Source organism: Poecilia latipinna, unplaced genomic scaffold (assembly GCF_001443285.1).
Source record: "Poecilia latipinna isolate Pla-1442-1.1 unplaced genomic scaffold, P_latipinna-1.0 Scaffold71, whole genome shotgun sequence".
Taxonomy (NCBI): domain Eukaryota; kingdom Metazoa; phylum Chordata; class Actinopteri; order Cyprinodontiformes; family Poeciliidae; genus Poecilia; species Poecilia latipinna.
The window spans coordinates 166,422-188,385 of record NW_015112687.1 but is presented as its reverse complement, the minus strand read 5'-3'; the positions used below and the strand labels follow the sequence as shown (position 1 = coordinate 188,385).

The 21,964-nt window shown below is 37.0% G+C and overlaps 4 protein-coding genes across 5 annotated transcripts; all 4 read left to right on the top strand.

Annotated features, from left to right (window-relative positions):
* The first annotated feature begins 356 nt into the window (after nucleotides 1-356).
* On the top strand, nucleotides 357-1,663 carry nanos2 (nanos homolog 2). The gene has a single exon (XM_015015312.1). It carries the CDS (start codon nucleotides 943-945, stop codon nucleotides 1,423-1,425), a length of 483 nt encoding a protein of 160 aa, XP_014870798.1. The 5' UTR covers nucleotides 357-942; the 3' UTR covers nucleotides 1,426-1,663.
* On the top strand, nucleotides 1,275-6,749 carry LOC106935043 (uncharacterized). Its single transcript, XM_015015298.1, has 8 exons — nucleotides 1,275-1,358; nucleotides 3,697-3,815; nucleotides 4,030-4,174; nucleotides 4,266-4,379; nucleotides 5,141-5,285; nucleotides 5,368-5,516; nucleotides 5,611-5,750; nucleotides 6,256-6,749. Exons 2-8 carry the CDS (start codon nucleotides 3,716-3,718, stop codon nucleotides 6,405-6,407), a joined length of 945 nt encoding a protein of 314 aa, XP_014870784.1. The 5' UTR covers nucleotides 1,275-1,358; nucleotides 3,697-3,715; the 3' UTR covers nucleotides 6,408-6,749.
* A 1,691-nt stretch (nucleotides 6,750-8,440) lies between these two features.
* LOC106935037 (uncharacterized) lies at nucleotides 8,441-12,030 on the top strand. The gene is made up of 8 exons (XM_015015284.1): nucleotides 8,441-8,610; nucleotides 8,854-8,973; nucleotides 9,127-9,271; nucleotides 9,349-9,462; nucleotides 9,565-9,709; nucleotides 10,684-10,832; nucleotides 10,912-11,051; nucleotides 11,610-12,030. Exons 1-8 carry the CDS (start codon nucleotides 8,547-8,549, stop codon nucleotides 11,759-11,761), a joined length of 1,029 nt encoding a protein of 342 aa, XP_014870770.1. The 5' UTR covers nucleotides 8,441-8,546; the 3' UTR covers nucleotides 11,762-12,030.
* A 970-nt stretch (nucleotides 12,031-13,000) lies between these two features.
* On the top strand, nucleotides 13,001-21,562 carry LOC106935025 (neurofilament heavy polypeptide). 2 transcript variants are annotated; one of them, XM_015015264.1, is made up of 17 exons: nucleotides 13,001-13,018; nucleotides 13,410-13,483; nucleotides 14,227-14,270; nucleotides 14,796-14,860; nucleotides 14,954-15,105; nucleotides 15,269-15,326; nucleotides 15,732-15,945; nucleotides 16,059-16,145; nucleotides 16,386-16,568; nucleotides 16,699-17,339; nucleotides 17,592-18,086; nucleotides 18,433-18,991; nucleotides 19,078-19,142; nucleotides 19,835-19,975; nucleotides 20,071-20,231; nucleotides 20,322-20,412; nucleotides 21,232-21,562. In XM_015015264.1, exons 2-17 carry the CDS (start codon nucleotides 13,460-13,462, stop codon nucleotides 21,312-21,314), a joined length of 3,063 nt encoding a protein of 1,020 aa, XP_014870750.1. In that variant the 5' UTR covers nucleotides 13,001-13,018; nucleotides 13,410-13,459; the 3' UTR covers nucleotides 21,315-21,562. The 2 variants fall into 2 exon arrangements, with proteins under 2 accessions (XP_014870750.1, XP_014870759.1); XM_015015273.1 differs by lacking the exons at nucleotides 13,001-13,018; nucleotides 13,410-13,483; nucleotides 14,227-14,270; ... (1 more) ...; nucleotides 14,954-15,105; nucleotides 15,269-15,326 and adding an exon at nucleotides 15,535-15,614.
* Nucleotides 21,563-21,964: the final 402 nt, after the last annotated feature.

Sequence of the window (21,964 nt, the reverse complement as noted above, 5' to 3'; positions counted from 1 at the left end):
TATTCAATAAGTTTTAGTGACTTACAGTTTTTTTTTTTTTTCAAATTCAGGTGTGAATAGGGAGTTGAGGTACCCCAAAGTATATGTGATTACACAATGTTGCATCTTGAAAATCACAAACTGCAAAAATTAAAAAATATAATATAATATAATTATTAACATTTAATATATTTTGAATCACACTATTCTCTTTTTCTAATACTTATTTTCAATAATAATATGAACAATACAACATGAAAATCAAATATATGTAAATTAAATAAATAACAGTGCTGAGCATTAATCTGTTTGACATTTCCTCTAAAAGCAGGTCTTTTAAAGAAAATTTGACTTAAGAGGTAAAAATATGTAAATAAATACATCATTTCTGAATGTTAAATAAATGTTCTCCTCATTCGTATCCCTGTTTGTGCAAGCATTTAAAACATAGTCAATCAGACTTTCAACATTTAAAGGCCTATTTGTCTACAAAGAGCGGCGATCTGCCATCGGGAATGATAAACATTTGACCCATCACCCTCAAAACAAAGCACTCTGCACAGTCTGCAAAGTTTGAAAATAATATTTGATATCATGATTATTTTGATTGAGAGTCTCATAATATTTTCATACCATAATTTAATCGGACTTATTGTTAATTATAGTACAGATATTAAAATTAATCAAACCTTATTACTACTATGCGATGGAGTTTAATTAGATAGGCTGATTTAATGGACAAAGTCTCTTAAATCTTCCATAGTGACACGTGACAACAATAAAATCGCTTCTCTTCAAAAGAAAAGTTTAAGATAAAAGGTGAAAACGTCAAACTGCATAGTTAAGCACCTGCCACCCATCTCAGGACGTAAACATTGTTGCAGTCTGAAGCTATGTCCACGCGTCTATAAATATGCCGTAATGCGATCAAAGTCAAACTCAGACAATCCTGTATAGGCAAAAATGACCACAACGCAAACAAGAGTGGACTTCCAGAGCTTCGACATGTGGCACGACTACATGAACCTGAACACGCTCCTGGTGGGCGACCGGCGTCCGGTGGAGCTTGGAGACACACAGGAGCCCAGGAAGAAGCCCGTGCAGCAGATGCGCATCATCCAGACGTCACTCGATGGGAAGAAATGGAAAAAATCCTCAGAGACTAGGTCAGTCAGCAGCAGCAGCAGTCTGTCGGACACCAGCAGCTGCAGCAAGACCTCGGCGGACCTTTGCCGCTTCTGCAGGCAGAACGGGGAGTCTCCCAGGGTGTACCGGTCCCACGCACTCAGATCGGACGACGGGAAGGTGACCTGCCCCATCCTGTGGAGTTACACCTGCCCCATCTGCGGGGCCAGCGGGGACCACGCTCACACACGCAGGTACTGTCCGCAGGGAAAAAAGCGGATGGAGGCAGAGACGGAGCTGCCAGTTTTCAAGTTCTGGTAACTTGACAGACTCAAATGACAATTACAAAAACTGTACATAATTACAAAAAAAAAAAAAGAAAGAAAGAAAGAAAGAATGTTCTGGACATGTGTTCAGTTTTACCCCCAAAAGCTGAGAAAGACTCTGTTGTAACGATCAAAAATGATTTTCTTGCAGCTTGTTTATGTTTATGTCAAAATATGTTTGAGTCCAAGTCTGCTGCAGACGATTTGATCTGCAGAGTTCAGCCTGTCACTGTTAAAAAAAAAAGTTAATTAAAAAAAAAAGCTTCAGTTATGCACGAGGATGACTGATGTGGAAATAGTTCACGTGCCAAACGGTTTATTTTGTATTTGTTTACTAACAGCGATGGACACACGCGACTTGTTCTGAAATCTTTATGAAAACACAAAATAAACAGTTTCCCGAAGAGTAACTTTTGTGAAGGCGTTTTATTTGTGTGTAAAAACATATGTATCACTGTGTGCATATATTGTAACATTCCTATTTAAACATTCATTGCATAATGTCCACTTTAAAAGTTGGAGTTAGAAGGGTAGTAATCTTTTATAGTTTCATAATTCCTGTCCTGCGATTTCATAAGATCAAATCGAAATACGTTTTCGTAACTGCAATAAACTAGTCCTCTGTTTTATAAACTCTTAATCAGACGACACTAGTATAGAGTTGTAGTAATATGTCTGTGGGCTTATAGTTTAGAGATTCATTTAGCTGTGAGTCCTGTATTTAAGATTGTACAGCAAATCTGTCTGTTTTCTAATTCCTATAATCCCATCATGTTCTGAGCATCCAACAGAAAACAAATTTAAACCTTTGTCTCTTAAAAGTTTCCATTTCTCCATAAAACAAGACTTTATTCTACATCGTACATCACAAGAGTGTATGAAGTCGGAAAGTTTTTTGTTGTTGTTGTTGTTTTTTTTTTATTCAAAGATGCATGTTTGAACCCAGAAATCCTGGCTGGATTATAAATATAAATTTGCTTTTGACTGGAGAGAAACAGCAACGGTTAGAAACAAGGGAGCCACAAAGTGAGACTTAAATAAATAAATAAATAAATAAATAAATAAATAAATAAATAAATAAATAAATAACAACAACAACAACAACAATAATAATAATATTTTTAATAACAAATGATCGTTTTTACCAGATTCAATATCCCATAGAATAAAGCACATCCATTCTCCTTTTGGAAAACTTGTGGTTTTCTTTTATTTTAAATCCCCAAAATAGAAACATAATGGTGGTTCCATAAAAATACTTCAAATTTCTCATCTACAGTAACAATTTATCAAAAATAATAAGTTATCTTTAAAAAAAAAATAAAATAAAAATAAAGGTCGCATGCTGTAACATTTGTGTCTAAATGAGTTTTGTTTACCTGGACTCTTTGTGTTGTAAAAGTTGCAGACCCCTGATGTAAACAAACAGACATAAAAAGCTCAACTTATTTAATTCACCAGATAATAACTCAAAATGATCTAATGTTTGAGGGAAAAACAAAGTTTCAGATTTTGATTGCACTAGCATTCTTTAAAGACTACTGGAGGTCTTATTTTTATCAGAAGAATTTACTCTGTTCTTTGCAAATGTGTTTTTGGTATTTCAGCTAAACAAATACCAGAAAAAATGTTATTTAAAACATTTTTACATAATTCGAGTCATTCAATCTACCTGTTTGCTAATAAGACACACTGTCAGCTTTTTTTTCAGGACCATGATGCATTTTGTTCAGCTCAACATTTCATAACTCTGAAGATCAGGTGGATTAAAATCACTTCCTGGCCAATCCTAACAGAGTAATGCAGGGGTTGAGTAAGAAAGCTTACGTGAATGTATGAATGGGTCATAAATACTATGTTATCCAACACAGTATGGGGGCAAAGTCTCACTCTTTATGTGTTCAGAATTACTAAAGAGAGTCATAAACAGGAGTCAGCTTAGGTGGCACCTCGTTTTTTTCCATTCTTTCAAGTTTTTTATCTGTATTGAGGTAAAAAAAAAAAAAGTGTCTGGTGTCGTATGTTTCAAACACGCACACGTGCGGAACAGTCTAGTAAACTCAACGTCATAAAAGTCCTGCTATTACACAACCATACCTATTAAATGCAGTGAAGACCCTCGTTTTGCACCACACTGCGGAGAACTCTTATTCAGGGGCAAATAAGTGGTAGGTTTCTGCTAATGATGCAGATTGTCTGACGTGGCACCAATATCGTTTTTTCTCTCCGTTTTCCAGATTGGTTGACAAATATTTCTTGGTCTCAGGTAAGTTGAAGCATCAAGAATGGCGAAGCACAACCTCGGTCTTCTGATTGCCATGGCGATGGCATTGATCATCTTCATCATCACCATGGTGTTCTCTGCGCTGGCAGCAGCAGGAAGCTGTGAGTTTGAATTTAAAGATTTAAGTTATTTAATTGTTTGTAATATCAATGACATAAAATACTATTCTTTTCTGCATTACAATGGTTAAATCTTTTTTTTTTAATTGAAAAAGTTGAATAAAGGCTAACTGTATTATAATTGTTTCATTGTTTCTATTTTTACCCTTTTAGCTGATTTTTCATATATATCTTTTTTTTCTCGTTTACTATACAGCCCCGTTTTTATACGACACCAGCAACATTTCCGCTCAGTTTGTCATCCAGCTCACACCATCAGGTTGGACCTTCACCATCTGGACTATCATTTACTTGTTTCTGGCTTTGGTGATGGTGTACATCCTCTCCGGCATCTTCAGAAAGTAAGTGAAAAAGCTCAAATTGAGGTTTTCGGCTTGAGTGAAACATCGAATTACAATAGTGACTTTGGCGGTGTGCAAATATTCTCTGCAGGAACGCCTACGGCTATGTCTACTGCAGCCCTGCTGTTCTGCCGTACGGCTTTTTTGCGTTTTGGTGCTTGAATCTGGTCCTCAACATCTCATGGTTGTTCCTGTGGGACAGAATGTAAGACGGAAACTTTTTCATGTCAGCTTAATCTGTTCTTTTTCCATTTGTAGGTAGTTTGTTTTGAGAGAGATTATTTAAGACATTACAATAATGTTAAGTGCCATATTTATTGTATTCGGTGCACTCAGTGTTTCAAAATCAAAGCTATTGTGCATTACTGGTACATCAAATGGATTTGTAGGATACTTTAGTTGTCAGGAGAAACAGGCTGCATTTTGTTTTCACAAAACACTGAAAATCCTCATTAGCCCTTGTATATTTCAAAATATACAAAGTTTGGTTCTTTTGGATTGCTCTTTGTTGCTTGTATTTTTTTAATTTAAAAATAAAAATGTAAGTAACTTAAATACAATTTTGTTGGTAAAAATTAAAATGTCTAAATTACCATCCCTAAAAAAACTAAGAAGAGTCTCGAAATAAGTAATTTTTTTCATCTGATACATCCAGCTCTGCAAACCACATCTCCTTGACAAACAGACATTTGCATGTGCTGCCTCCGTGCAGTTGTACAAATGATTTAACTACTTATCAAAGGTTTCCAAAAGTTCTTCATGGGGTCGTTTTATTTATTGTATCCACGAGTTTGCAGACTGAAAGCGTTGGATTAGGGACAGAATATTTCATTATGCAGCCCACTGATAAAGCTGACCTTTGCTAAGGAGATAAGCAGCAGAATGTGCAAATTACAAAACAGTTGTAAATGTGAAGTTTGGTCGTAAACCGTGTTTTTATTCTAAGTGTAATTTTTTTTTTTGAAGGTTCATGCCTGCTGCGCTTGCTTTCCTCATCCTGATCGCACTGACAAACTATGGTGTGATATTCTTCTCCTGCTACGGCCTGAGCCAATATGGAGCCTGGCTCAACAAATACCACAAAGTAGACCTGTGGCTCCACAGAGTGTTGGTTAGTTTTTCCAGCTTAGCTTTTACCTGTTCAACTGTCTTCTCAGCTTCTGTCTTAATATTTTCTTTTGTCTGTATTGCAGATTCAGAATGGGGTCGCCATATATGCCACATGGACAACCATAGCTTCTCTCGTTAACTTGACCATTGTGTTAGAGTATGACGCCAAAGTGTCCAGCACAGACGCTGCCACGGTTTCCCTTTCACTTTTGACCGTAGTGGTGGCTGCGTGGTGTGTATAAGTTGGAAAAAAAAGTTTTATTTGTTTTATTTTTACGGAAAAATAAAAACATGGACGCAATATCTTGTCTCTTTGGCTGTCTCAGGTTCCTCCTGGAAAACTTTGTCCTTGACAAACACGTCAGGTTCATTCTCTCCATCTACCCAGTTGTGATCTGGGCGCTGACAGGCGTCTTTACGGAAAACTACAACGCTGCTGATCCCACTCGCAATAACGTCTTCATTGGTAAGGAAAAAGGATGCTTATCTCAGTCGACAACATTGCAACGACTTTCAGTTTGTTTGCAAGAGCACATGTATTGCAATGATATTGTAAAGAGAATATACATTCTCTTTCAGTAAATCATCTGGTCCTAACCAAATCTTGAAAGTTACATGTAGATTTAGAAAAACAACTCTAAAACAAAAATCTCCATTTCAAGTATCAAGCATAATAATTTGGGCTGAAGGACTTGATCAAGTCGTAAAACACAGCACATCAACACAATTCAAAATCATACATATTATTAACCAATGTAGATACTTAAAAATGTGACAATGTGACAAACTCCAGCCTAAGTTAAGTTTACAGAACCACTTTTCCCTGCAATTACAACTGTGGTCTCTACTGGCTTTGCATATTTACTGAAACCACTGCCTAATATTCTAAGTGCTCAAACTCAGTCAGAATAGATGAGAAGCATCTTTACATGTAATTAGTAATACGATAAATTACTTTTCCTCCAACACAGCTGCACTGTTGGGTATCACCTGTTTCCTGTTTGTTGCACGGATACTTCTGGTCACCTGGAGGCAAATCAAAAAGCCGCTCTACAAAGACGTAAACCCTGATGACATGTCGCCAATGGAGATCGCAGAGAAGCAGAAAAAGATGTTTAAATGAGCGTCTTTTGTGTGTGTGTGATTGAGGCTTTTATTTTATGTCTGACTTTATCTTGCGATCTCTGTAAGATATATCTGAAAATCCATTGCATCTGTTTAAAAATGATAAGCGTGTCCTTGAGAAGATGGCTGACTCATCATGAAGCTCTTATGAACCTGTATGATAACACACCTGTAAGCACGCTGAGCTCCCTCACAGATTAGAAACGTGTGTGCCGTTTTTTTATTTCAGATGAGTTTTGTCCTTTAGGTTTCGTTATGTTATTGTTTGCTTTTTGTTCATATATTATGACTATTGGGTTGTATAGCTTTTGTATTATGAAAATAAAGACTATTTTAAATCAATTTATAAAGGATAAGTCTGGATTATTTTTGCAGTGTCAATGTTAGAATCAGAATTTCATCACTTATCCTTGAGGGGAAATTAAATAATACAAGACAACACATTCAAGACATTAAATACATTAACAAAACAGTCAGATTTTTTTTTCTAAGTAGCTCAAGCAATATTAATGAACTATTTAGTGTTAATCAAAACCCTCATTAACAGATAACAGAAAATCAGAATAAGACCCAGTGCTCTCTTTGAGCTACAAAATGTGCCCGAACATTAACCAGATTCAAATAAATGCAGGAAAGCTCAGAGTAAAAACAAACATGATGTAGTACCTCTCACTAAATCTAGATTTTCCATGTTTCATATTTCCATCCTTTCATATTTGTATGAGTATCAGTTCATTTGGAATTTTTCTGAATGCAACACTATCCACATATTGCCTAATTTTTGCTGTTGTGGTACTGTCTAGAACAAGAACAAGAAATAGAAATGTTTTTCTGTTTCTTCAATGAATTCACAAAAACAACAAATAAAGACATAAAATAGTGTGTTAATCAAAATAAACCAAATAAATTTCCCGTACATTTTCTGTGCAACAAATAGTAAATATTGAACTGAGAGAGCTTTTCTCTTGAATCTTCAACAGATTACGGAATATTGAGTAGATAAAACTTGTTTAAATATATTAATAAATACACATCAATTCAGCAATTAAACGGCTTGATGATTAAAACTGAGTAGAAGTCTGTTGATCCTAATCTTACTGATGATTAGGTCAATTAATTTTTGTCAATTAAATATGAATGATGCTAAAAGCTTCAATCTGTGACAAAAACCAGGTTTTATTCTTTTTTTACTTTTCTGTAAGTTAAAATGTTGAAAATCATTGAGACTAATATGCCTCAGTCGAGTTTCAAGCATCACTACATGAAAACCTTTGAATTAATTTGGTATCACGACGATAATAGAGGAGAACATCCTTTACAACTCTGATTCAAATCTCCCATATGTTTTTATCTGCTCCGTAATCTGCTTACTATGAATTATCACACCATATCCGGGTGGGGGTGCCGTCGCTTGCAGGAGTCTGTTACACTCGGAGGGAAGGTTTATGAAACAAACGTTATCAAATAAGATGACTTTGCGCTGAGTTGCTGTGACCTAAACATCTGCCAGAAGTTGCTGCTCTTCACCTGTGTTGAAATTAAAGTGACAGAAATAAGCAAAAACATTTCTTGTAGAGAGGATATTTAAAGGCTCGGGAGCCAAGATTTAAACGCTTCAGCTGATTACGAGAACAGTATCCTTTCCAGTTCTGAGCCTCTCTGATCTCATTCATACGTGTGCTACTTTCGTCGGTTTTTATAGATTTATATATTTATGGGTTTCTCAGAATACTAAGCCAAAAGTTCAAGAAATTATTTATCGAAAGGTCTATTTGCCAAAACATTCCTTGCGGTAAGCACGGCAGTAGTGCAGACACCACATCTGATATAAGGAGTGACTTATTTGTTAAATGATGTCATCTGATATAACAAAAACTACAAGCACAGTTTCAAATATCTGTTTGCTTGGTTTGTCTGTTAATCATAAACCAAAGATTAATAATAATAAAAAAAGCACCATCATTTTAATAAAGAAGGAATGTACAATATATATATGTGCATCTTCTAAAAATAACTGGACCCTCTGTACCAAGCTGCAAGTGCCTGTAAGATAAGAGCTGCACGTGACCCTCAGGTGGGTCGTAAACGTTTCTCTTACCTAACTTTAAACCTCTATATAACAGGCCGATCCCCCCCGATGCTCCGCATTTACTCACTCTCTTCACACCAGCGACTTGGTGGACATCAGAAGAGCAAACAAGGTACGCTACAGCCGATGTATATGTGGACTTTGTTTTCTGTCACGTTGCCAGTTTTTTATTGACTTGCATAAAGCGGAGCTGACATAGCAACTCATGAATGTATATGTAATGTTATACAAGCTGTTTCAAAGCTGAAATGTAAATCTTTGTTTGTTATCAAAATTTTAAAAAGAAGTATTAATGTTTTTTTTCTATCACTGTTTTCATACTTTAAAACTGTATTTTTCCTCTATTTGTCAATAGTGTATTTGCATCAGACCACAATGGGAAAGCACAACTATGGGCGACTTGCTGCCATATTAGTATCTGTTGCCGTCTATGCAGTAAGTCTCGTGTTCAACGGGCTTTCTGTGGTTGGAGTTGGTGAGTTGGATCATATTCTATCTCTTCTGTTAAGATTATTTTCTCTGTAAGTCTTGAATTCTCACTGCAGGATTGATAAACACAAATATCAGTTCAATATGCAAGTTTCTCTTGAGCTTGAATCGGCAGTAGCGTCTTACCTCTCGTACGCAGGTCCCTATACCACGACTACAGGCAATGTGTCGGCTGTGTTCGACACAGAGCTCACTCCTTCAGGGTGGACCTTCAACATCTGGACCGTCATCTACATCTGGCTGTCTGCAATGATCGTTTACATCGTTTCTGGTCTTTGCAGAAGGTAGCAGGAACATTCTGTCTTTATGCTAACAGAAGTAAAAGTGATTTAAAGACCGTCCCATTTGTTTTGTTCTGCAGGAATGGTTATGGATATGTCTACTGCAGCCCCGCAGTGTTGCCCTATGGATTCTTCATCAGCTGGTGTCTCAATCAAGGATTCAACATTTCTTGGCTTCTTGTTTGGGACAGAGGGTAGGAGCCTTCTCTAAAAGCTTCAGTTTGTTTTTGCAACAATCTCAACTGAGTCACAAAGCAAGCAGTTTGAATGTTTGAATTTGTGTTTTCTGTTTTAAGACTGATGATTCCTGCGCTCATTTTCCTCATCCTGCTTATCTGTACAAACTACTCCATGGTTGGCTTCATCTGTCACGGGCTTCACGTTTACGGACCCTGGCTCAATAAGTACAGCAAAGTAGATCTGTGGCTCATTCGCATGTTGGTGAGTGCTTGTAACAGCCAGCCCAAGAAACAAGCAATCTAAGCTTGTTTAGTTTGCTTGTTTCTAATGTAACTACAGTTATCATTAAAATACTTATTCAAAAAACACACAAAATGAAAGAAGCATTATGTTTGACAAAGTTACTCTTCAGCTAAGCAGCAAAAACTAGAAATGCAACCTCTGCTAAGTCAGCTTAAACATAAGCTGGGAAATTAAATGGAAAAAAAAGTAACATTGACTTTTATAAAAACATATACTGTTCATAACAGATGTTTATATGTGCTGTGTTCAGCGATTAAATAAGTCATTATATTTCTTGTTTAGGAAGATTAGCATCAGATAAATTCCAAAATATTCAGTAAAATTTTTATTCTAGAGTTTCTTTTAACAATCTACAGTTCAGAAGTTTAATTACATTTCTATCTGGCTTCTTACTCGCTGAGTCGTCTTTCAGCCATTATCAGAACATGATTCACATAACTGTGGGTAACGACCCTCGGTTACCAGGCAGTATCTCCATAACGTTGGTTGATACAAATATTTTGCACCAAAACATGTACACTGAATCACTGAGCATTTTTTCTTTAGGCGGAACATTCCCATAATGCTTTTTTCTATTGCTTAAGAACATAAACATTAGGCTTTTGAAAATCTGACCTAAGGATGAACCAGACTTGCGCACATTTTTTAAATCATAGCAATCAGTGACTGAAAGCTGCAAAATCTGGAAAATTGTAATGTACTGTAATATTTGTGATGTTAGAAGGCAAAAACTTTCAAGCAATGATTATAAATAATATCAGCTGAGCTGCAGTTAACAATGGTAATTAGAGTTTGCCGAAAATTTCAGTTTATTAAGGCCCCAAACCAAACTTGGGTAGGCATGATTGGATTTTATTTTACAGAAATGAATAATAAAACAAGGCAAAAAAAAAAGTATTTAATTTTCAAACTCATGAAATCTTTATCTGCAGGTTCTCAATGGTGTGATGATATACACAACATGGACGACCATTGCAACTCTCCTCAACCTGACTATCGTGCTGAAGTATGAAGCCAACATGTCCACAGCAGACTCTGCCACGCTATCATACTCTCTGTTGTCTGTGGTGCTGCTTGTGTGGTGAGTGGTATTTCTTTGAATAATGTATATTTTGGGAAGAAAAATTATAGCATGATCTTTATAATCAATGCCTTCGCAGGTTCGTTGTGGAAAACTTTGTCCTGGACAGACATATGCGGTATGTTTTCATTCCCTACGTTGTTGTGATCTGGGCTCTGTCTGGAAACCTGGACAAGAATTATGACGCCTCCTCACCCAGCCGCAATGGCATCTTCATTGGTAAGAAAAGTGGAACTTTAGATGTTTTATATGCAGATAATGTGAGAATGTCAGAAATGCAAAATTGCCTAGAGCAAATGTGATATAAGAAATATTTTTTTTAGACTACCGGTTTTTGATATGGGCCAGGATCAGCTTCCAAGAATACTATACCAAGGGAAAAGGGAAGGGAGAGAAAAAGAGACGGAGGGAGGTGCAGGGTGGATGGTTAGACAACCAGAAAGAAAAATAAACTTATCAGTTAGTTTCATCCTGATTATGTTTTCGTTTGCCTCTGCAGTCAGCACGCAGTTGGCCCCCTCCCTGCTTTTGTGTTGAGTAACCACCCCCTACTTGCTGCTGAGAATGAGGACACTATGTCCTTTGAGAGGGACTGTGCAGTGTTTTATCCCACCACGGAATCCCTCACTTCACAAAAGATAAATATAAACCGAGAACAAAACACACTGAACGAACTAAGGCAAGATCTGAAGTGAAGAAACAACGAAGAAGTAATCAAAACAGAAACCAAAATGATTCTCAAAGCTGAACACTACCTAACAGATTGTTTTCTTGTAGCTGTCCTGCTGGCTGTATCCTGTGTGCTGTTTGCCATCCGGATTGCTTTAGTAGTTTGGAGACACATCAAGCAGCCACTGTATGAAGACGCAGGTCCCAAAGCCTTGGAGGTGTCTGAAATAGCTGAGAAGCAGAAAAAAATATTCCGTTGAGAACTTTTGAGTATAGCAAGCAAACAAAGCTGCCTTTTCTATTTAAACTACCTATTTTTGTGTATGTTCTGACACATTAACTTTTACTGCAGTATAATTTTGCTACTATGCTTTTGGACTGCCAGATCTATAAAGCCGTCATGGTTGTTGCCTCAAATTTAGATAAGACTTTGATAGGAACACTGTGATTACATTATAATTACAGCAGTTCACATCAGAAATGGGTTGTAATTAAATTTCTTTTTAACATTTGTATATTTAAATGTATATGTTTTTTCTGTATTGCTTTTTGTTTTGTGTTTAAATAAAACCTACATTCCAAACCCATGTGTTCTCTTTGCACATTTACATTGTTTCATACTTTAAATATTTTGTTGAAAGAATTTAAATTGAAGTGTGACATCTCTCAACAAAAATAAAATGCAATTTCTTTGTGCTTTTAGATCAATTAATATAATTTCAAGAGTCTTATGGCATATTACATAGTTTTCAATGCAGAATTAAACTCTTGGAATAAAAAATACGTTTATTTTTATTATTTTTATTCCAGGTGGCATGTTATGCCATTTTTTTTTCTAGACATATTTTATTATTATTATATTGAGTCATTGCTAAAATAAAATGGCTAAATCTTTTATTTTGTAGGTCTTTTGAAAACTTAGGAAGATAAACATAAACATAAACATAAAATGAAACGTATTCGGGTTCATTTTATGTTTATCTTAAAATGAACCCTTTATGGTCTGATAATATGAATTATCAGACCATAAAGCGAATGAAAACGCTTTATGGTCCGGAAGTAAACATTACACGCAAACTATTGCTTTTTATGTACATTTTTTCTGCACAAATAATCTTTTTAGTGATGTATTTAATGATACGAACACGCAAAGTGCAAGGGATTTCATATCTAAAATGCACATCAGGAACAATAAAGCACACCTCAAGAATGCAGTAAAAACTCAAATAATAAGATACAAGATAATGAGATACCTGGACATTTCTTTGAATGGTCGTTTATTCTCAGTATGCATAATGTTTTGTAAACCCATAACAAAAACGGAAATGTAGCGAAAACATGTAGCGATTACTCCTTCCAAACAAATGACAAATTGCTGTGCACCATATCAATCAACAGGGGGCAGTAAGTCAGAAAATCGACGTGTAGTAGAAGAAGAACATTTTGTATGTGTTGTCAACCCTGAACGACGTCTTCCAGGCTACAAATCTCACAAATGAAACATAGATATTTTCAAAGTATGTAAATAAGTTCTGAAAGTTTATAAGTAGACTTTCAGAACTGCCTTAGCTTCTTAAGGCAGCTAAGAAGTTCCTAAAGTATAATTTTAGAGGACAAACTGGATGCTACAGTAAATAGGATTTCAAACACCGTTACCTGTAAGACCTAACGCAGGGTAAATAAGTGTCGGGTTTCTGCGCGGGGTATTTACAAATATTCAACAGCGCCATTTTTTTGGGACTGCTTCTTAGAGTGAAAAAGTTGATAAAATACTTCTTTCACTTGTTTATATTAATCTAACTGCCGTTTGAGTAGCTCATTAGAACATACTTAGTAGGCTAAATAAAAAAATTAACAGTTGGACTTGAAATGAAAACTACCGTTAGCTGTTAACTTTTGCATCGACAGATGTACGAAACGTCGTCGCAGTTTAAAACACTGACAACTGGCAGACTAAAATGGAGACCAAGTATCCGACTTTGGTGAGTTATAGCTTGTTTTCTTGCTCTTTTTTTTGTCTTCATCACCTATCTGAAGAAGGAGGGCTGCAAACTATCATGGGTCTGCTCTTATCCCAGCTGTGACAGTAGTAGTTAACGGGTGCTATATTAGAAATTTCCAGTACCTCTCTGTGACTATTTGGCTAAAACAGCAAAACCATAATAATTACATTCTAAATTCACCCAATGTGGAACCAGGCTGTTCCTGTCATACTTAATGATCCTACTACTTTCATTGATATTTCAGTGATGCTGAGAGCTCTCATACTATGTATGTTTTCTTTAAATGTGTTTGTGGAAGTAGTTATGACAATCAAGGCTCAATTATAACTCTGCAAAGTAATCTGCAAAAGTAGGATATTTTGAGTAGAGGTTGCTGTTTTAAAATTCAGATTGCACTTTTCAGGTTTTTATTAGTTAAAAGTGCAACCGAAACGCATGTATTATTGTTATTCCACAGCAAAATTGTGCTCCACCTCCTTTAGCTATGTGTAATTTAAGTCTAATGAAATCCATTGAGGTTTGTGGTTGTGTTGTGATTTCTAAAGTCGGTGTAAATATTTCCGCCAGTGCACACTGGCTCAAATGATTGGATTCATTTTTATGATTCTTTATTACCTGACTGGTATAAGTGGTATGTTATTTGCTGGTCTTATAACCTTTTTGTAAATAAACAGTTTTGTAGTAGTTGGTGTTGAAAACTGATGGACTTTTTCTCTTCTCAGAGGAGACCCAGGAGGAAATTGTGCTACATTACAGAGAAGAAAAGGTACTTATCTGCTTCTATAGTTATTTATAAGACTAGTTATTAAATTTGTTCTCAAGACTCTTTTGATCATTTTAGTCTCGTGTATCAAACCAACATTTACATTTAGGAAGCATTGATCACATCTGTCTTATCTGTTTAGGTTAGACATATTTACATTATGAATTGGATTCTGTCTCGGTGGATTTTTCAGGTTAACTTTCTTGAATGTAATTTCACAAGCTGTGATTAAAAAAAATAGATATGTGACATGTTTTCCTCTGTGAAAGTTTAGCTGTGCATCACCACTTAAACTTGTTATATTAAATGTATCAAAAGAGCTTATATCATAATGAATGCAAACAACATGGATGCTTGAACAGAGATATTGTTAAAAATCTTTATTTTTACTCCTCGGAAGAATGAATGAATTTCATTGGATATCTGTTCATTGAAAGTAAAAGAAACTAAAATGAAGCACATTTATTGGCAACATTTCTTTTGTTTGGACATGTAATTTTTAACTTTTCCCTGAACTTTCTGTTTCAGTTTGTCTAATCAGTGGGCAGAATCATTCACATACGAGGACGTCGACAAGATGTTTGATGACATAGGTGACTGTTCACCTTTGTACACTTTTGCCATTGTGTTTAGAAGTTTAAGCCTGTGCAATAATTAGAATTTGTTTTTTTTTTTCTTTTTCACAGATGTGTGTGTACTTGAGCCACACCCACCGTCTGTTTTGTTTCAGAGTTCTGGCTCTGGGACAAACTACAGTGAAGGATCCATGTCTCCAGTCCCACAAGAAGAACACCCAGCTGAAGAACTTGCAGAATACCAAATCTCCTTGTACCATCAAGTTAGTACAGTGATGATTTTAGAGGCTATAGAGTATAATCTCATAGTTTCTGATGCTTTAGTTTTATAATATATAGACTCTGTACCTGGATCTTCGTTTAGGCTTCATGTACTTTCCTTGAATTGACACCACTTAGTTTAATTTTTCTTAAATTTCTTTTTAGGCTCCCAATGGACATGTTCAGATTCCTTCAAGCTCACCAATACTTAATCTGGACACTGGTAAGATGTTCATCTAGTAAGGTGTAAAGCACATGTAAAACAACAATAGCTGGTAGGAGTGATTCATAATTACACCAACAATCATAAACGAGTAATGAATGGAAGACATTAAATGTGTAAAACAGTGTTTTTCAACCTTGGTCCTCAAGGCACACAGCCCTGCATGTTTTAGGGATTTCCCTACTTCAGCACAGATGATTTTAATTGATGGCTGATTAACTGGCTTTTGCTGAACTCCAGTCATCTGAATGGGGTGTGTTAAAGCAGGGAAACATCTAAAACATGCAGGCCAGTGTGCATTGAGGACCAGGGTTGGGAAACACAGGTTTAGAAGGTCTTTGTGTTTTATCATCATGTTTCTTTATTTTTTTTTAATAATGTGGAGCTCTTTTATTTTATTTGCAGATCCGACTTTCCCGTTTGAAGCACACAGGCCGATTAAGACATCTAGTCCCATAGAACACAATCCAGGGAAAGAGACGACGGAGAATCTGGAGGAGGAGGAGAAGGATGATGGTGTGACCCAGATTCCATTTAACAGTGAAGAGAAAACGGAAGAATCTGAAGCGGACCCCGTTCCCATCCAGAAGCCTCAGTGCAATGGACAAGTAGCTGAGGAGTACGAGAATTTGTTTTATTTTGTTCTACAAAAACATCATTGAGATAAATTAAGAGTTTTTATTTGTTACTTTTTTGTGTTTTTTCATTTGTTTTAATAATTTTTATGTACAGGACTGATGATTGGGAACTGGAGTTACCTTCAACCAGGATTGTCCTGACCAAAGTGTCCAGTCACAGAGCAGTGGTTCAAAATCCAAGGTAAGCTTTTTTTATTTTTATTGAATACTTAGCTTTTTCCCCAAATAATTTTGCAATTACATGCTGAAAGACAGCATGTTAACTGTCTATATAGTACTGATATAGCTGTATTTTGGTTTATTTTCCCCCCCAACAGTGCAAGTTAAAAAGTAATTCTACAACTCTGGAAACAGGATATTGTGTCCTCATTAATGTTTTTTGTGAAACGATTGAGTATTTCCTGTTTTGTGTGTTCAACAGCAACGATGAAAACATCAAGGATTCAGTTCAAAAAGTGAGAGTAGAGCCTGAAGTTGGTCCTTCTACCAAAAAGTCCAGCTTGGTCTCCACTCAGCCGCCTGCAGAACCGTCTTCACATGTGAAAAGGGACATGAATGGTTTCCTGAAGCAGATCCAGCTGGCGAGAAAATCCAAGCCATCATGGTAAACTGAGATAAAATCACACCTTAGTAATCTATTTCAGGGGATTAATGTCACAAACAAATCTTTAGCCTTATTTAAACATATTGTTTTTCATTTTACAAATAAATGACACTCTTGTGTGTTTTTTAAGTTCCAAGAAAACTCCAGTCAAATCACAGCCTCGTCCTCCTCTTCCTCCGGAGCCAGAGGACGATTTTCTGATTCTAGAAGATGATTCGCCGCTTTGGTTTTCCATCCCAAGTAAAAGTGGCTTGAGTAAGAAAGAGAGGCTGAGCAAGAACTCCAGTGCTTATAAAGAGAGCTTAACAGACAAGGGGACAAATGAGGGTCCCATTGAGGTTTCACAGAAACAAAAGAAAGGCGAAATGGCCAAAAACAAACTGGACAGTCAGGCTGTTAATCAAAGAACGAAGAAGAAGAAGGGGAAAGAGAAAAACCGTGAGGTGGCGGAGTCTGATGATAACAAAGGAGATTTCCTCAGCCACCCAGACCTTCCTGCAGATGCCTTTGTTGAGCAGGAGAAACCAAACAAGAAAAAACGACAAAAGAAAGTTCCATCAGAACAGACGGACGAGTCGGAACATCAGCCCAAAGGAAAAACAAATGTGGAACTGGAAAAAGAACCTGCCCAGGATTTAAAAGGTTCGACTAACGCATTAAATGAACAGAGAAGCCAGACGGAAAGATCTGAAGATGTGCAGGATGCAGGAACTGATGATGTTTTTAGAGAAGAACATCAGGAGCAGCTCGTTCAGGAGGCAGCAGAAAAGGGTAAGGGCAGTATCTCAGCTGGCTCTATGGGTTGAATTTTCTGAAACTTACTGTTTGGTTAGTTTTTCTGTCTATTTACGCTTTACTCATTTTAAATATTAAATTATTCTGCTAACCTTTAATATTAATACTTGATCTAGGCTGTTGTGTGTTTAGAATGCATCATTCTAAACCCTTTTGTCTTGTAACTCAAGCAGCATGTGTATGAATACATGTACAAGGTGTTATTGACGTTTCTTTATTACCCTACAGGCAAAGACATAAAGTCTGAAGCAAACGGAGAGGTCAAGCAAGACAAGAAATCGGCTACATCCTCTGGCAGTTCGTCTAAAGAGGCCCAGCTTTCTCGAAAGAGAAAAAAGCAGCAGCCTGGAGATTGGTGGGTGAGCTCCCCTGCGAACCCAGAGCAAGCAGAAAGCCCCCAAGCCCCCAAAAAGTCCAAACTGAAGAGCAAAGAGCCCAGCTCAGCTGTACCTTCGACTGTTATGAACAAGAAAGACAAAGCGCCGGCAAGGAGAAACTCCAAAGAGCCCACAAAGTCATCCAGTGATGACACCAATGAAGTTAAGGAGAGTAAAAAGAAACCGCCTAAAAGGAGAAATGCAAGAGACGTGAAGAATAAAGAAACGGCAGAAAAACCCCGTAGAGCTGTGGCAGAGCTGGAGGAGCAGCAGATCCCCGACCTGCAGCTGGATGAGCATTCAAGCCCCTTGGTCTTTTCAAAGAGAGACCACAGCCTCAACTCACGTAAGATCACAAGAGCTGGAAAGTCCTCAGATCCTTAACATGAACAACTCCTATAAATACTGACTGATAGTCTGATTCTAAATCTCTACCATTTCCCCTGCTACACTCGAAGCCAACTTTGCATTGTATTGTTTCATCACTTGTAAAAGTTGGGGTAATTTATGTTCTGACTTAATTCAAAAGCTGCCAGAAATATCAAAGTCGTATCTTTGAAAATCAACTCAGCTTTATCCTATTTAGTTTACTGCATGCTAGTTTGATTTTGGAAGTTGCCTAAATTGGAAACATTAGTGGCATTCAAGTGTCCTAAAACTGGAAATAACTGTTGAATGTACTTTTGTTGTAGGAGGTGAGCTGTTTCAAAAAGTCTATCATCACAGCTCCACCCCTGCATCTCAGACGTGTCAGCAAAAGGAGCAGCTGAGGGAAACCGAACCAACAAAACGTAGGAGGAAGCCACCGAGTGATTGGTGGGCAGTCACCAAGTCCGATGATTTGGAAACCATCGACTCGCAGCCTCCCCTAAACATGCCCAAATCTCAGCAGAAGTGGGAGAAGCGGCCAAAGCAGTCACCATTCAGACTCGGCGCTCCCAAAAACGGCAATGTTGCTTCAAAAACACCAGGGGGAGCTCCAGAGGCTCCTGTGAAGCCTCTGTCTGCTCCAAAGGTTGCCAAACGCTCTCTTGCAACATTTAAAGACCCTTCAGTTGTGGTCACCAACAGACTCGTGCATCAGTGTAAAATGCGTAATGTCATGTCGCAGCCTTCAGTGGAGAGCGCTGATACTGGCCCTATAACAGGCAGCAGGCCTGATGCAGGCATGCACAGTGGGGTCGATGTGGATGAATCCACACAGCCCGACCAGGAGGCCTCACAGGACAGACAGTGTCAGGCTGAGGACACGTAAGGAAGAACCTAAATTACTCCATCTGTCTTTACTGTCACCCTGGGTTTGTTGCGACTGTCTTTTTTTTTTTTTCCTTTTACAGGTTAAGAGTCTTCAGAAGTGGACCATCCTCCATGATTGACCTGGAAAAGTGTGACGATGACGCGAGTATGTTTAAATCTTGTAACAGTTTTCACTTCTCTATGTTTATTGTCTCTGCTGGTTTTCAATCAGCACAAAGAATGACATATTTACAAGTTTCAACAGAGCTGCATTGATGAGTATAAAGGAAAGACCATTTTAATGGTTTCACAAGTCTTCATTGCAACTAAAGACGGGATTTTTCTCGATATTTTCAGAAACGCTATCCATATCACTTACAGAGTCACTTATTTTAATCCTTTTTGCACATATTTAATCACGTGAAAAGATGCAGAAATACTCAACCTTTAAGTTGAAGTGAAACCTTTTTGGTCCACATCTCAGGTTGTACCTCTCTGCTGCAGAGATTGGGAAGATTACTTTCTCCGCTGGCTCAGTGGAGAGCAGTGGTTTGCCGTTGAATTAATCAGACGACTTCACCACATTTCACTGTCGCTCTCGTCGGGCTAAAAATGTGGGCGTCCACACTGCAATATTTACACCGAGTCCCTGCAGCTCCTGAGGGGAATTAAAAATGCAGGACCTGGGGTTTTGACTCCGGGGTGTGTTGGTTCCATCCACAAGTTTTACCTCTAATGTTCTTCCATTAACCTCAATTCCATCGAATGTTATGGCTTCCGAAGAGACATTTTTCTGACTAATTGCCTTCTGTGTTTCAAATTTTTTTCCTATGTCTCTCATTTCCTTGTGTGTTCCAGATCTGCCGTCATCCAGGGTCCACGCCGTGCTGTCTGTGTCAGATTTCTGTGCCTCCCCACTCAAGCCCCTGACCTTACAGTCAAAGGACAAGGAAAACATCACTGAATGGTTCCAGAGCCTCTGGACCGTGGAGGCTGATGGTAAGAACGTCTTGTGACGCAATGGTTACTATTTAGGAATGAAATGCAATTTTCATTCATAGTGAAGGACAAAATTTTACGTGATCCTGCTGCAGGTGACGCTACGATCACTCCTGACCAGTTTCAGTGGTACTTCTACCAAAACTGTGCCTTGGGTATCCAGGAGGATTTCGCCTGCAGCACCTTCTGCGCTGGAAAGCTGCTGATGGGCTCCTACACGAAGAAACCCCTCTGGGTGGATCATAGTGCAACAACAGTCAGTGCACTTCCACCTCACCTTTCCACCTTTGAGAATATCAGGCCCCTTATTTCTAATTTCTTTCTTTTTTTTTTTTATCTTTTAAAGATTTTTAACTTATTAACAAGCTCGGTGAAGGTCACCGTCGACGGCAGCGTTTCTCGCTACAGCTCTGGACAAGCTTTTGTGGTGGAGTGTGGTAAGAATAACCATGTTGTCACTTTTGCAGAGTTAAGGTGCAAATAAAGTCCTTTTTTTTTTTTTTTTACCATGTAATCAAATTGGGACATTGAGTTTTTGGACATTAAAAATAATCAAATTTAATTTTATGAATACTGAGAGATGGAAGGAAAACTGCTTCAAGTTTTCTGTAAATGTTAAAAATGTAAATGTTTTCATGACCAACAAAACGCAAGATGCTAAATCTCCAAAAACCTTAAAATGTCACCATAGAGCCTAAAACTGGCTGTTGCTATTGTTGATGTCTGAACAATCAGAAAGAGTGCACAAGTTTAAGGAAACATTTGCTCTCTCAGAAAAACATGAGCATCAGACTAAAGTTTGCCAGAAAGATCATGCACAAAGACCTGAATGTCTGGAATAATGTTCATGTAAAAAAAATTAGTCTAAAATTAATTTATTTGGACAACAAGACATAAACCAACTACAACATTCCAAGAAAATAACTTGATACCATTTGATTAGCGTGGAGGTGGACAGCTGCAGGAAGCATCTTTCTGAAGATATTTCAACCAAACGGAAATTACACTAACTACTAAAGATAACATTAAACGTTATTATCTTTTTATTCAATCAGTAAAACAAGATTCATTACAGCGTTTACCTGCAGCTAAATTACTTCCTTAATTAATTATAGATAAAAATCAAATTAGGTATCAATATATTAACGTTTCTAAATTGAAATAAATATTTAATAGTGTTCTTGTTTATTCACCTTTCTGTATGGCTTTATTCGGTTTTTTAGCTAATATTTTTTGCCTAACTCTTATTCTTGCAGGACGGGCCTACAGCATCCAAAACGTCAACGCGCAGCCAGCTGTTCTGTACTTCACCAGGATGTTAGCAGAGAGTTTGGACTGAAGATGTTATAGTGATACCGTTTAAATGGAAACTCCAAATGTCTGTGTTTGCTGTAAAAAAAACAAAAGCTTGACGATTTGATTATTTAAAAATATGAGCTGTAAATACCAATTTTGTTAAAAAAAAAAAAATTTACTGAAAAATTGAGGCGAGACCTTTTTTTTAAACATGTAGCAATTTGTTAGATTCTGCTTAAGCAAAACGAATAAAAAAAATTAAAATTGTAAATAAAGTTGCATTCACTCTGCATTGCTATGCCAATTATTTTTTCATTTTTTTTTTGGTTTCACATGTGGTTCCTTTAGTTAAACGTAACAGAACTGCAAGCTTTTGACATATTATTAATTGAAACAATTGATTTATGGGATGTGTTTTTATTATGAGTTTTGTATTTACTACTTCACCTTTTTCTCTTTAATTTTGCATTTTCTTACCATTTTTAGTGACAGAACCAAATAAGGGAAAACAATTAAAGAAATAGCTGTGAAAAATATTTTTTTATATATTATGTGTTGAAGTAACATTTACTTCAATTTGGAGTCCAATTTTTTTTAATGAATGTAACAATTTAATATTCTATTATTTGTCTTCCGTTAACCACTTTTATTCCTCTTTAAAGTACTTCATATAACAAAAGGAATGTCTGGCTG